Source organism: Gracilinanus agilis, chromosome 2 (assembly GCF_016433145.1).
Source record: "Gracilinanus agilis isolate LMUSP501 chromosome 2, AgileGrace, whole genome shotgun sequence".
Lineage (NCBI taxonomy): Eukaryota > Metazoa > Chordata > Mammalia > Didelphimorphia > Didelphidae > Gracilinanus > Gracilinanus agilis.
This window is the reverse complement of record NC_058131.1, coordinates 565,240,018-565,255,332: the sequence shown is the minus strand read 5'-3', so window position 1 is coordinate 565,255,332 and position 15,315 is coordinate 565,240,018. Positions and strand designations below refer to the sequence as shown.

General features: G+C 40.8%; 1 protein-coding gene across 2 annotated transcripts; it reads right to left on the bottom strand.

Annotated features, from left to right (window-relative positions):
* Positions 1-270: 270 nt before the first annotated feature.
* On the bottom strand, positions 271-15,010 carry LARP6 (La ribonucleoprotein 6, translational regulator). 2 transcript variants are annotated; one of them, XM_044662391.1, is made up of 4 exons: positions 14,415-15,010; positions 12,611-12,613; positions 5,332-5,539; positions 271-1,468 (listed from the first exon to the last, which is right to left on the bottom strand). In XM_044662391.1, the coding sequence occupies exons 1-4, from the start codon at positions 14,684-14,686 to the stop codon at positions 401-403; spliced, it is 1,551 nt and encodes a 516-aa protein (XP_044518326.1). In that variant the 5' UTR covers positions 14,687-15,010; the 3' UTR covers positions 271-400. The 2 variants fall into 2 exon arrangements, with proteins under 2 accessions (XP_044518326.1, XP_044518325.1); XM_044662390.1 differs by lacking the exon at positions 12,611-12,613.
* Positions 15,011-15,315: the final 305 nt, after the last annotated feature.

Here is a 15,315-nt window from a genome sequence, read left to right as displayed (position 1 = left end):
TTAGAGCCCCAAGAGAACTAGACCCCTTGGACTCCAGATGGGAGTACAATCTCTACCCATATCCCATCTCAAGGGAGAGACTATGGTTTATTTCTTCAAAAAACAGAAAAATAGTCTCTGTTCAATCTTTCCTAGAGAATCTCTCCTATTCCTGTTCAGTACCATTAAACTGACATATATGTGACATTATCAAAGTGACCATACTAAGATAAATAGTTGTTTGGAACTAGGAGACATTCTTCAAAATGGAATTACCTGCCAATACAAATATATAAATAAAGAAATCTACACCAATACAAAACATTAAAATGTATACTTGAGCCAGTCCTTGAACATGCCAGCCATTTTGTTGGTTCAGGAAAATAAAGTTGGTTTACTATGGAGCTGGTATGGACTATGTTTACACAAAGACCCTTTTTCTTTCGTATCCCCCATGAAATCCTCTGGTGTCATCAGGGCCTCTTGGCAACCTCAATACCCCGACGGGTGACCCATCTGCATTCTGGACCTTGCGGGTGAGGAGCGGACTGGCAGCTGGACTTCTCTCGTGCGTTCCCCATTGGGCTAGGCGACGTCTCTGCACCCAGGGGCTACTGGAGGGAGTGATGCTGCTGTCAGATGAATAATCCGCACATTTCTGAACACTCTCAGGGCTGGCACTAGAGTTCAGTGTGACATCCTCTGCCAGTGGAGATTTCTTGGACACTCCTTTACGCTGGACCAGGGGGCTATTCCAAGGACTTGAGCGAGGGGAGGCATTTGGGCTCAGGTGATGGTTCTGATAGACAGCAGGACTAAGTTTGCTGGAGGCCATGTACCGCCGTTCAGCCATGGGGGACGTAGGATTACTCTCGGGGTCTGAAGAGCTGTTGGCCGATGACTCATCACCCAAGTATTGAAGCTCCTCTACTCTCTTGTTGAGGGTCTTGTTTTGGTAGAAGCTCATGGCAGGTTCCTCCTCCTGGTTCTTCTCTTTTGATCCTTTCTTCTTGGGTGCCTTCATACCGATGAGGACAACTTTTATACTGCCTTTACTCGGAGATCCCATGCTCATGGACTCATGGGCCCTGATGGCAGCATCTACCTCTTCGAATTCCACAATTGCACACACCTGAGTCCCTACTTGACTGTACCGGCTGCTAAACTTTCGGATATCTGGAGGTAACTCTTTCCCTGGCTTGAGAATTCGCACAGATGAGATGACTCCAAATGTTCCAAAGACCTTAAGAAGATGCTCCATGACTTTTTCTTGCAGCCTTCCATTCTCCTGAAGAACAGCCAGAGCCCATGGCTTAGGAAACAAGTGGAGGTCATAGACCAGGAGCATCCTACTGGGTTGGTTTTCAACAGGGAAGAAAGGCACAGGGGTGACCCTCCTCACCTTCCGATGATCCTCATTCAACTCTAGAGTCTCTGAATACTTCAAGGCATAGGCTGTGGTTCTCCAGTCCCGAGTAAGGTGTTTCACCTGGAGAAGGCAAATTTGAAATGGCCTTATTTAACTACTTCTTCAGAATCACCACTCCTACACCAATTGAGCATGTCCATACTTCTATAGGGGCAACTAGATAGTAAAATGGATATAGCATTGGGCCTGGAGTCAAGAAAACTCACTTTCTCAAGTTCAACTTACCAGCTGTGTAACTTGGGGCAAATCACTTAACCCTATCTGCCTCAGTTTCCTCATCTGTAAAATAAGTGGGAGAAGAAACTAGCAAATCACCAACATCTTTGCCTTGTTGTTGTTCAGTTGTATCTGATTCTTCATGACCCCATTTAGGGTTTTCTTAGCAGAGATACTAGAGTGGTTTCCTACTTCCTTCTCCTCATTTTATAGATCAGGAAACTCAAGCAGAGGTTAAATGACTTGCCCCCCTCTCCCCCCAGGGTCACACAGCTATTAAGTGTCTGAGGCTAGATTTGAACTCAGAAAGTCTTCCTGACTTCAGGACTGTCACTTTGTCTACTGTGCACTTAGCTACCATTTGTCAAGAAAACCCAAATGCAGTCAGATACGACTAAAAATAACTGAACAATACTTCTACAACTAAGAATATTATTTTTAAATTTAAAGTTTTAAATTAATAAAAATCTATTTTCATTGTTCCTTATGACCTAAGGAAGAGTCCTAGTAGTGAATAAACCATATATATCATCAATCGACCAGATTGCCATTAAAAAGAAGTCCTATGGGCCATGGAGCAACATATTTTGCCAACCTCCTTGGATTTAGAATATGAGAGCAAATCTTTATACATATTTAATCTTAAGGAAGAGACTGTGGTGTTGCTCTTGCTATTTTTGCCGTTTTAAATCCTTACCTTCAGTCTTAGAAGAAGAAAGGTAAGGGATAGGCAATTGAGATTAAGTGACTTGCCCAGGGTCACACAGCTAGGAAGTGTCTAAGGGCACATTTGAACTCAGGACTTCCTGTCTTTAGGCTTGGCTCTCTATCCACTGAGAGATCTAGCTGTCCTCTTTTGCTGTTGTTTTTTAAGTTTAGTCATTAGTCAATCTTTCCTAGTTATTCTCTCCTACTTTCTCTTAGAAACATTATACTTAAATGTGGCATCATGAAAACTGGTAAAAAAAAGAAAAGAAAAAGAAAAAAAATCATTTTAAACAAATTTATAAGATGGTCATGTCCAAAAACTAATGCATCTCAATTTGCACACTGAGGGTGGGTGCCTCTCATCCTAAGTTACAATTAAGGAGGTTAAGTAAAGAAGCATTAATGTGAAAGAGTTTAGAGATTTGAGAGCTCAAAATTGAAAAAGGAAGGACTCCCCAGTTGCAATCTGATTTTCCTTCTCTGTGCTCAAGGGTTCCTCTGAGACTCCCCATTGCTACATTTATTCCAAAAGAGTTTCCAAAATCTCTCTGGAGTCTCCTTACAACATTTCAAGTGAGATCAGGAGAATGTCTCAAATAAGGCCTCAGAAATATGAAGAGGGACAGAGTGCTTAGTCTTCAGGGGGAAAAAATGAGAAAGAGAGAAAAAAAAAGTTTTGCTTCTGGGCCCTCTGCATTTGAATGGCATGAAAGAATCTGCCAAACTGCACAGGTCAAATTAATGGTTCACAAATGACCTTCCAGTTGTGTAACTCATCAAACCTGTGTTTGAAAGCTCGCTTCCTTTCTAGGACATGCACTTCTCACCAAGGAACAACACATCTATTTTCACATTTTCTCTTACTTAACTGAAATGCCTGGAGAGGATGGTTTCCCCCCACCTCTCTCCCATCTCCACCCCTAGGACTATAAAACCACCACTGCAATGACAGAAACACCTCTAGTGGGCTCTCCATCGCCCTCCTTGAGAGTCAGCAATCAGAAAAAATCCTTTCAACTATAGTCAGATGTTAAGAGACCCAATAAGAGTCAGTATGGTAGAGAGGAAAGCATGCTGGATTTCATGTCAGACTCACACACTACCTTTGGGATCATTTGTTGTTGCTATTATTCAGGCATATGTGACTTTCTGTGGTGCCAGTTTGGAAAGATATTGTACTGGTCTGCCATTTCCATCTCCAGCTCATTTTATAGATAAGGAAACTGAGGCCAACAGGGTTAAGTGACTTGTCCAGAGTCTTTTAGTTTGCAAGTTTGCAAGTGTCTGAGTCAGATTTGAACTTATAAAGATGGGAAGATGAGTTTTCTTGGCTCTGGCCATCTAGCTGTCTCACATAACCCAGGGCAAGTCATTTAATTTTTCTAAGGCTGCTGGGCTAGATGGCCTCTAAACTTTAAATCTAGGACTTATGTTCTAAGAACCTCCTCACTATGGTTTGATCTCCCAGGCTACTTTCTGCTGCTTCCCAACCCCTTATATTACTCACATAATCTACCAACTGGAAAGTCTGTATTTCACAGAATCTTAGGACTAAGGCCTAAGGCCAGGTTGAGTAGGCCTTCAAAGTCTTATTTTTGATGCCCATGCGCTAGAGTGATTCCATGATCCAAATGACACTTTGGCAATGTCCTTTTATAACTATCTGTCATTCCAATCTGGGAATATTTCATACTATATAACCTAAATATCTTCTCCTAATATTTAAGCTCATTTCTTCTTCTTCTTCTGGCCTTAGTAAATGGAAATGGAAAAGTATTCATCTAATATAGTAAGAATTTGTTTTGTTTGACTATACATACTTGTTACAAGAAGGCTTTTATTTTGGAGAGTGGAATATGGAGAGAGTAGGGGAGTAGTGGTAGAAGAGGAGAGGAGAGTAGCTAGGCAGTACAGTGGATAGAGTGTCAGTCCAGAATTCAAGAAGACTTCCTGAGTTCAAATCAGATATTTACCAGCTATGTGACCCTGGGAAAGTTACCTAACCCAGTTTGCCTCAGTTTCCTCATCTGCCAAATGAGCAGAAGGAAATGGCAAATCACTCCAGTATCTTTGCCAAGAAAATTCCAAATGGGTTCATGAAAAGTCAAACATGTCTGAGGTGACTAAACATTAGAGACCTGGAGGTAGTGATATTGATACCAAAAAAATTTTTTAAAGATCAATGAAATCTTTAAAAATATATAAAAGAGAGGACTTAGGGTTTTGGTTTTAAAAGATTGTTTGTTCTATTGCAAAATTAAATAACATGGAAATAGGTATAATTGATGACATTTGTATAACCCAGTAGAAATGCTTACTGGATCTGGGAAGGGAGAGGAGAGGGAAAAAAATGAAATATGGAAACATGGAAAAATATTTTTAAAATAAAAATTTTATATAAACATTTAAAATAAACATATTAAAAATAGTTTCAGTAAAGCTGTAGGATATGAAATAAAAAATATATAAACAAATAAATAAATAAAAGAGAGTAGAAGAGAGTTTAGAAATCAATATAAATGAGCAAGGTAATGTTGGACCCACTGGAGTCAAGAAGACAGATCTAAATTCAAATACCATCTCAGATATTTACAAGCTATATGACCCTGGGCCAGTTACATAACCTCTGTCTGCCTCAGCTTCCTAATCTGCAAAATGGTGATAATAATAGCACATAACACTTATTATTGTTGTGAGGATAACATGAGGTAAAATTTGTAAAGCATTTTGAAAACCTTAAAGCATAAATGCTAGCTATTAAATATGTTGATATATGTATATACCCAGATATGCACACATTTTATGTAAGAGTCACAGTTTGACACACAATTCTCTTTTTTGCCCTTCTTTTTATATGGAAATGTTTGTGTTTATTGATGATTTTCTAATACACAATTTGAAGATATTTAAAGAAAATTGTTGGTTAGTCAGCATGGAAGATAAAAGAAACAAATTGCCTTTTGAGTACTTTGAAACAGTTTCTTCAAATTCAGTCTTACCTTTTTGAAAGATGTGAGTAGCTTGACACTCACATAGCCCTGCTTGTTCCTTCTCACATGTTTTAGCAGGAAGGCATCTTTTTCAAGGTTTTCATCGGAGAAGTAGAACTCAATCTGATCAACCAGCTTCAAGATTAACTCATAGCTTGGTGGTTTCCAGTCCTGGTCCTGGTCGGAACCATCATTCTCTCCTCCACTTGTAGTAGTGCTACAAAAACCAGAAGAGAAGTGATTAATTTATCAATCCAGGAACTACTCCACAGTTGGTCACTGGAGTCCCCACCGCATATGTTCATTATAGGCTAGAGCAGTGATGGTGAACCTTTTAGAGTCCGAGTGCCCAAACTGCAACCCTCACGCCACGCATGAGCCACCCTCTTAACCCAGATGGGGGAGGGAGGAAGCACTCCCATTGGGCTGCAGGGTAGAGGGGAGGGTGATGGGAGAAATGTCCTCAGGTGCATGTAGAAAGGGTGAGGGGAGCAGCCCCCTCTGGCACACATGCCAAGGTTTGCCAACATGGGGCTAGAGTTTTCTCTAGAAAGGGATGTATTTGCAATACAATCTTATCTACCCCTACACACTCATGACAGTATGTAGTAGGTAGTGGGTAACCAGGGGTGGAGGGAGATGCATATTTAACCCAAGTTAGTAGAACTGGAAAACCCAGCACTCCAGAGCTCCAGTCACATCTCAAATGTGTTGACTTTACATAAGGACTGCTTCAAGGTTGATGCTTACCTATGATCAGACTTCAGACAAGAAAAAAATAAAATAAAAATTCGGTATTTTGGCAGAAGAAGAAAAACAAAATTAACCAATAAATTAAAAGGCTTTTAATAAGCATCTCTTTTGTAGTTGCTCATTTCTGGAAAATAATTTTTTTAAAACCTTACCTTCCATCTTAGAATCAATACTTTGTACTGGTTCTAAGGCAGAAGAGTGGTAAGGGCTTGGCAATGAGGGTCAAGTGACTCGCCCAAAGTCACACAACTAAGAAGAGTTTGAATCCATATTTGATCCCAGGGCCTCTCGTCTCTCAAGCTGGTTATCAATCTGCTGAGCTACCTCGCTGTCCCCAGAAAAGAAATTTTTGATAAAAGAGGGGGGGGGGGAGGGGGAAAGTGATGAAAAATTTAAAGTCGTTAACTGGAGACTATATTAAAGGAGTTTATTGGAAATCCAAGATAAATGAGTACTATCGACAAAAAATCCTGGACTTTTGGAAGAGTGGAGAGAAGGCCACAAAGACCATAACACAATTCTGTCTGATTCACTAGTAATGTCAAAGACACTGTCATGCTGAAGCAATGATCTTTCAAAAGGCAGAAAAATAATCCAAAGGAATGGTAGAAAGGGAAGCTTCAAAGGTATGATGGGTCAGATAGAAACTTAAAAGGAAATAGTCCTAAAAAACAATTGGGGGAACACCACCAAAATCAAAATATGATTTCTATATATGTATCAAAGGGAGGATGTCAGCTCAAGAATCAGCATGATGATTTCAATGTAAAATGTGACTGTGGAATGAAAAGCTGATGCCAAACAGAACACATTCATTTCACAGCTTACTCTTCCCAAGGTAAGTTGTTAGAAAGATTTCACTCCCAGGTTCCCCTCTGAAATGAGGAGGCTGGAGGTGTGAAACAGGAAGGCTGGTTGTCTCCCAACTGTGGAGGCTTTCAAGCAGGGGCTGGATGATCATTTGGCAGAGATACAATAGAAAAAGGGTTCAGTTTTGGATAAGAACTTGGATTACCAGGCCTCAAAGGTCACTTTAAATTCAATGGCTCTATGTACCAGATCTAATACTTGCAAAAGCAGAGAATATCTGAACCCATTGGAAAAAAAATTAGATTAAGAGAAACCACAGGGACAAAGATAAATCACAAAAATTGGAAAGCATCCACCCAAAGATTTTACAGGAAGTTGAGATGAAATTGTGTACTTGTTTATCAAAATGAACACTCATTAAGGGACTGGCAAATAAACAATGCAATCCTTGCTCTTCTAGGATTTTCAGAGGGGAACAGAGAAACCACAGATTAGTAAATTTATTCTGTATCAGGCAATCTGGAAGTTTCTATAAGAATGTATACAATCATTGAACATTTAAGCAAATACTGCATGTTGGAGCTACATGGCCACAAATTATGGAATGTCACTATTTGTAAAGAATCACAAATTGCAAACAACCCAAGGAATAATGTATGAGGCTCAAGTGAGATGTATCCAATGAAATTACATATGTGAATATGCTCTGTAAAATATAAGGCACTGTTACAAATTAAAGTTTCAATTGTTGTTATTAGGCAAGACTATTATTAATAATAGGGGTTCATTTGAAAAGCTCTCTAATAATAAAGAGGATAGGGAGGCTAATAGTATATATATATCCTCCTTCTGTCATATCATGGGGATTAAAAAGCTATGCGTTAACTTTTTGTAGTATAAAAGATAGGCAGCCTTGAGAGAAGGATGGGACAGGCTAGCTAATAAATTCAGAATATTTTATCTCCACTGTTTTTCTGCTGACCTACAAAGGTCCTCCATGGGGCCAGGTCATGGTAGATTGCATTTTTGGCGGTGATTTCCAGTGGTTTGGATTTCTTCCAACTGGGTTTATGTCAGCTTCTTCTCTGCAGGGGCTCTTGGGGTCAACTTTATTCGAGCTGGCAGCATATAGCAGGAGATAATTCAGAGAACTGCCTTAGAGAATGCCATTGGGCCCTGGGAAGGGGAGGCAGCCCAACGGGTGGGACTCTGAAGAATTGAGAATAAAGGTGAGCAGGTAGAGGGAACAAGGAGCCAAGGCTTATCTGAAGAAGTTCTGGTGCCAAAGGGATTTAGCTTTTGCTAGTGATAAAATCTGCACAGACATAATGAGAAGTTGTTTTCTATAGCCACAGCTAAATCTCATCAGTAACAAAAACTGCCTATCGCCTCTTGCTCCCTGGTTAAATGTTGAGTCACAAAATATGAATGAGTTTCTGCCCAGTAGAGTATTATGGACAAGTCAAAACACCAGGTATTAGAATAGGGGTTCTTAACATGCAGTCTTAGGAGATTCAGGAAGAGAATATGAACTTGGATAGAAAAAAGTTACACCATTACAAAAAAGTAATTGTTTTCCTTTGTAATCCTATATATTTTACTTTATGCATTTAGAAATATAATTCTAAGAAGGGGTCCATAGGCTTTACCACAGTACCAATGGTGGTCCATGACTCAGAAAAACCAAAACAAGACCCAAACACTTAAATCCCTGATTGATCTCTTTCCTTGTAGCACTAGCAAGGTCACTTCTATGCTGCCCTGCCTCTTACATAGTTCTAAGAAATCAAATAGAGAATGAAAAAAAAAAGAATATATTCTCTTGTTCTATTATGGGTGTATTTCTCTAGCTTCATTTTTCAAGTAGTCAACTAACATTATTAAAGGTCTCTATGTGCCAGACACTGTGCTAAGTGCTGGGGATACAAAGAAAGTCAAAAGGTCAGGTAGGTGGCTTAGGTCCTGGGTTTAGATATAGCCTCAGACATTTCCTAGCTGTGTGATCCTGGGCAAGTCACTTAACCCCCTCATTACCTAACCCTTACCACTCTTCTGCATTGGAACCAATATACAGTATTGATTCTAAGAAAGAAAGTGAAGTTTTCAGAAAAACAAGGAAAGGCAAAAGATAGGCCTTCCTGTTAAGGAGTTCATGATCTTTTTTCCTTTTGACAGTTGAGTAGAGGATGAATTAGGGTGGGGAGAGACTTGTGGCAGGGAGACCAATCAACAAGCTATAGCAATATTCCAGGGGTGAGCTGATGAGAGCTTGAATCAAAGTGGGTACAGTTTCAAGGAGAAGAAGAGGCATAAAGGAAAGAAGTTACATGGGATCAACAAGACTTGACCACTGATAAAATGGATAGGTGATAAAATGGATAGAGCACCAGGTGATATGGTAAGTCAATTAGCCCTGTTTGCTTCGGTTTCCTCATCTGTCAAATGAGCTAGAGAAGGAAATGGCAAGCTACTCCATTAGTCTTCCCTAGAAAACTCCAAATTGAGTTGGACACCACTGAAACAATGGAATGACAAAGTATGGTAGGCACTGTGCTAAGTGCTAGGGATACAAAGGTAAAAATAAAACAGTGCCTGCCTCAAGGAGCTTACATTCTTTGGATTGGATTACTGAATTGGACTGAATTAGAATGGATCCTGAAAATATACAAGATCAAGCAATACAAAGTGGTTTGAAGAGAGAAGCCACTAACACTCAGAAGGACCAAGAAAGATCTCATGTAGATTTACAAAGGTTCTTAACGTGGGGTCCACAGACCTCCCAAGTAAGTAGTACATGGATATATTTAAAGGCGCCTGTGAACCTGAATGGGGAAAAATTATATTTTTATTTCTGCTAACCTTTATTTTTCTTTCTAATCCTATATTTTAAGTGTATTTAATACATTTTATTTTTAAAAACATTCAGAGAAGGGATCCATAGGCTTTATCACATTGCCAAATGTGATCCATGGAACAAAAAGTTAAGAGCCCAAGATATAAAAGGTAGTGGCTGACTTGAGTCCAAAATGAAACCAGGGATTCTGAGATGTGGTAGTGAGGAAGTAGAGCTTTCCAGGCATGGGGGACAACCATCAAAAGGCACAGAGAAGGGAAATGTCTGTGTATGGAATTAAAGTAAACCAGTGTGGCTAGACCATAGTGTTTGTGGAAGGAAAAATGTAAAGAATTACAGTTGGTTTCTAAATATTAACTTTAAAAGCATTAGACAAAGGGAGACATAACTAGATATCAATTCATTTGAAAAAAATATCTGGGAATTTTAGGGGATTGCAAGCTCAGTGTGAATTAAGAATTTGAAACAATAGTCAAGAAAATTAGTGTGATCTTAGTCTGAAGTAAGAGAGGCAAAGCATCCAGTAATGAGGAGTAAAGATACTAACAAAGTTTATACTGGTCCTAGAAAGTTCTACATAACAGAAATCTACAGTTTCACATAAAACAACCCTCTTTATCTGTTCTACTATGTATATGAAAATGTCCATTAATATTTGTAAAAAGCTTTTTAAATCTTAAATTGCTACATAAATGCTAGCTATTTTTTCACATTTGTTCATTCATTCATTTTTTAAAAAACTTTTACATAGCTTTATTTTCTATAATAAACTTTTGTTTCCAGATTACATATCAATACAATTTTTAATATTCATTTTCTGGCACTTTGCAATCCAAGCTCTCTTTTTCCCTCCCATCGCTTCCTCCTTTCCCATGAATCATATTATCATGTTATCATATGATCCATATTTCCATATTCATCATGTTGTGATATTACTATTATCATTATTATTTGCTGTTTAAGTTCAGAATAGAAATAATTTTAAAAACTGCACTGGTCTGTATTGAGTTTAGCACAGGGTACTATATTTTAAGAATACTGATGAGCTGGAGAGCAATTAGAGAATAGGAACCAGGATGGTGAAGGGCTTGGTTTAATATTATAACAATCAGTTAAAGGTACTGAGGATGTTTAAGTTGGAAAAGAGAAGACTTCATGGCACCATGATAGTTGTTTCCATGCGAAATTGTGAGGAAATTGAGGGACTGATACAGAAGGTAGCTAAAGGAGAAGAAGCCAAAGGTGTGGAAAAATCTTGGACCTTATGAAAACTGGAAAGGATGACAGAGTATCAATAGCACCAATCAGTATATCTACTTTTCCATCTCTACAAAATCTTTATGAAAGTCACTTCTACACAAATTAGTGTTAGTTGAGAACAAGCTTACCTTTGCAAGTGACATTTAACAATTGGCCACATTTTTACTATTTCATAATTAACTGAAAGAAATAAAGCATAAAAGATCCCACCGTGGTTTGTTGATCATGAAAAAAGCATTTTATTTATTTATTTATTTGTTTATTTGTTTATTTGTTTACTTATTTTTTATTTTAAACCCTTAACTTCTGTGTATTGACTTATAGGTGGAAGAGTGGTAAGGGTAGGCAATGGGGGTCAAGTGACTTGCCCAGGGTCACACAGCTGGGAAGTGTCTGAGGCCGGATTTGAACCTAGGACCTCCCGTCTCTAGGCCTGGCTCTCAATCCACTGAGCTACCCAGCTGCCCAAAAGCATTTGATTTAGTAGAACAAAACACTACCTTAAATAGTAAACTCTTTTCCAACAAGGTGTTTCCCAAATATACACTGTGATTTTCCCTAGAGGATTTAATAACAGAAATAACTCTGGTCATCCAGTGAATCCAACAAATCATGGATTAAAAATGTACCGGGTGTATCTGGGCAGTAGAGTTGGAAAACTGAGAACTGAATCAAAGAAGAAAGGCCTGCTAGATTGTTTTGGGGGAAATTGCAAAGTTCTTTCTAACTGACCCCAAGTTTGCTATGAAAGACAAGGCTTATCTTTTCAATTTCAGTACTGTTTCACTCGTGTTCCTATATGGCAGTGAAACAAGAGGAAAATAACTGCAAACAAATAACAAAAAATAGGCATCACACGAGGGGGCAATGGAGTGTGTTACAGTAATAACCAACATGAAAATTCCGAGATGGCTTGGTCTTGTGGCAAGAGTAAGGAATGATGGGTGGAGAGAATCAAAGAGCTCAACTGATACTTTTGTGGGAGGAAAATGAGGAACATTTTCAGCATATTGGGTTGATTATGACATCAAATTTTGGGAAGATATGAATTGGACTTGCACAGATAGCATGGCAGGTATGGATGGGCCATAATCTGCATTTCTGGGAGAAAACTCCTAAATCAGTGAAATCACAAATCCATGACTAAGTATCATATGGAAAAGAGCTTAGATATTTTCTGTTTTCCACAGAATGTAGAACAAGGAGTAACAGGTAGATGTTGCAAAGAGGAAATGTTGCATCCTCTGGTATAAGAAAAAAACTTCCTAACAAAGCTTATCAGAAATAGGGATAGTCCAAAAGCTAATAGGTTCCTCCTCATTGGGATCATAGATTTAGATCTGAAAGGAACCTCAGAGGACAACCAATTCTGCTATCTCACTCTTCCTGCTGTACCACTCAGTGATTTTCAGGTGAAAACTGGATAACCGCATGTCACACTTAGAGGAGATTCTTTTTCAGGTATGAGTTAAACTTGATGGCAACTGAGGTGGATCATCCAATTCTGAAATTCCGTGATTCTGTGATTAGTGTGATATGAAGGCTGAATAAGTTAATGCCATTCTAGACAACATTGAAATGCATAAGTCCATGCCTAGGAATGCAACAGACCCACTGTACCTTGCCTTGATCAGACATCTATTGTACTTCATTCAGCTCTGGGTACCATATTTTAGGAAGATCTGAAAAGCATCCAGAGGATACCAAATGGTTAAAAGGCTTATGTACATATTTTAAGGAGCAGCTAAAAGAAACTGAAGAAGTTTACCCTATAGAAGAAAGAAAGAAACTTAGGGGCAAACTGATAACTGTTTTCAAGAAACTGAAAGGTTATCATGTAGAAAAAGAATGATTGTCTCCTTGGACTCAAAAAGTAGAACCAGAAGCAACAGTTAAGTTGGAAAGAGTCTCATTTAAGCTTAAAATTAAGGAAAAAAATTTCTTAACTATTCTGAACTATCCAAAAATAGAATGGACTGCCTTGGAAGGTAGTGGGAAGTCTTCAAGCAAAATGCTGATGACCACTTGGTAGCTATGGTATGGAAGGGATTCCTTTTTCATCTTGGATTGGACTTGATGGCCTCTAAGACCCTTAAAACCAGGGTTCCTGACTAATAATTAGGGCTCAGGAGTTGAAACACAGAAGCCTCGTAGAGCAAACATAGGACAGATAGTCTCTTGATACCACAAAAGTCCCACCCCTTTGAGGAGTAAGCCTAGTCTATCAATATTATGATGTACAGAGTAGATTTATGCCAAAACAAACAAAAAAACTTCTTGGGCTTTACACACTACTGTCTACACCTGGAATTAAGACATTGGTCAGCAAGTCTGAAAAATCATGGAATGTCAAAGCTGGAAGAGACCTTAGACATCATCAATTCTTTAATCCCCCTCACTTTATGAATGAGTTAAATAAAGCCTTGGGAAGGGAAGTGAGTTGGCCAAGATAATACAACTAAGTAGTGGCCAAGCTGGGACTAGAATCTGGTTCAATGTTCCATCCCCTAGATCCCCTTACAGAATGAGCTGTCAATTTATTTTATGAGGGATAATGTTCTAAACTGAGAGCCTGACTGGTAGAGCTGGTTAAGATTGTTAAGCTTTTCAGGTTTGGGCGACAAGTAGAGAACTGAGGCCATGAATTAACCCTTATGTGAGCCTATCTTTTTGCCATTTACTTTTAGCTTCTTTACAAATCTCTCATTACTCACTACAGAGTAAAAGAGAGAGGGAACACCACAGGCAAGAAGCCAGCTTGGATCCCGTAAAACATCATGGGGGGGAGTAGCTATATTCTTTTCCCATGCTATCCGAACTGGAGGGGCTTAGATCTTTCAAAAACAAAACAAAACAAAAGATGTGTGTTTGGGTGTAGACATCCAGTTAAAGTGAGTAACAACTGGGACTAGTACATGGGTGTCCTTTTCTATTGGCGTGACTAACCCAGCCCAAATGATTGATATAGACTTTTTGGCAGCTCTGGCTCACAGGGCATCAACAGTTCCCTAAATTCTCCACCTCTAACGGCCAGCCAGGGAGGAGGTAGGGATAGAAAGGTCTTGACTGCTGCTCTCTGGGACAAACAAACCAACCCAAACTCTACCATCACAAGCGCATGCAAAGCGAGGTTGGGGCCCACAGGCCTTCTCTGGGCTCCTCCCACCATCCGGTGGGGAAGGGGCTGGGACATGGTCCTGGATGTGTGCGTGTCGCCCAGCAGGCGCTCGATCTGTTCCAGCCCCAAGGAACCTGGGGAGGGGGGCAGAGCCTGAGTCCTACTGCAGAACCGCCCGCGCAGCCAGTGTTGTCCCGCGCGCTGGTGCCCGCGCCGCTCTCTAGACCGCCCCCTCCCCTTACTTTCTCCAACCCAAAGGACCCCGAACCCTTCTCCAGGCCTCCTCTGCTCTCCTACCTGTGCCCACGGCTCGGCTCATCCTCGCTGGCACTGCCCCACCCGGGACTGAGATAGCGAGCGGAGTCCCCGTCGTCTTCCCCTTCCCCGACGCCCCCCATTGAGGCCCTCGATTCTTCCTCCTCCTCCTCTTCTTCTGCTGCCTGGATGGCTACCCGGATCTGCACCGGACTTTTAGTCCTGGGCCAAGGCTCATATTGCTCCTCCTCTCCCACCGCATCCTCTTCTTGCCTTGCGCCGTCCCCGCCGCCCACCTCCATCTGCTGAGCCATGGCGGAGCGGGAGGGCGGGCGGAGCTCAGGGGCTGGGGTTGGGAGGGTGGCGGCCTCCCTTGCCTGCTCTGGCACTGCCTGCCTGATCAGGGGCGGCAGCAGCGGGAGACTGGCTGGGGCTCGGGGAGGGGAGGGACTTGAGGGGTCGGCGCTGCCCCTCTCCAGGCGGGTCGGCCTCCCTAGCCACAGATCTGGCTAGCTGAGATCTGGGCTGAGCCTTTCCTTTCCTTTTTTTTTTTTTTTGGGAGGGGGGCAGGGGGAGTGGAGGGTGAGTCAACTTCATTTGTGCTACTTGCGTTGCGATCGGGGGTCAGCTGACGCCTGTCCGGGAATTAACCCCCCAATTCCCGATACTTCACTCCTCCCACCTCCATCCATCTCATGTTGCACGGAAGGAAGGGGCCCTTGGCTGGAAAGAAGATAGCATTTAGGATTGTAGGAACCAGAGTGGGCGCCTAGAGAGAACTCTGGAGATTATGTGGGGCTGTGTGACGCGCTCACATTTCGCAGATGGAGAAACTGAGGCTCAGAGTAAGTACATAGGTAGCAAGTAGAAGAGTTAGTATTTGAATCCACGGCCTCTGGCTCCAAATCAGGTCACCATGATCTCTCAGACTTGCCCCTTTCTT

Excerpts from the sequence above, each read along its gene's own strand:
- LARP6 (XM_044662391.1), bottom strand. The coding sequence starts at position 14,686 with ATGGCTCAGCAGATGGAGGTGGGCGGCGGGGACGGCGCAAGGCAAGAA. Across the intron at positions 1,469-5,331 it reads TACTCACATCTTTCAAAAAG|GTGAAACACCTTACTCGGGA; the intron begins GTAAGACTGAAT and ends TGCCTTCTCCAG.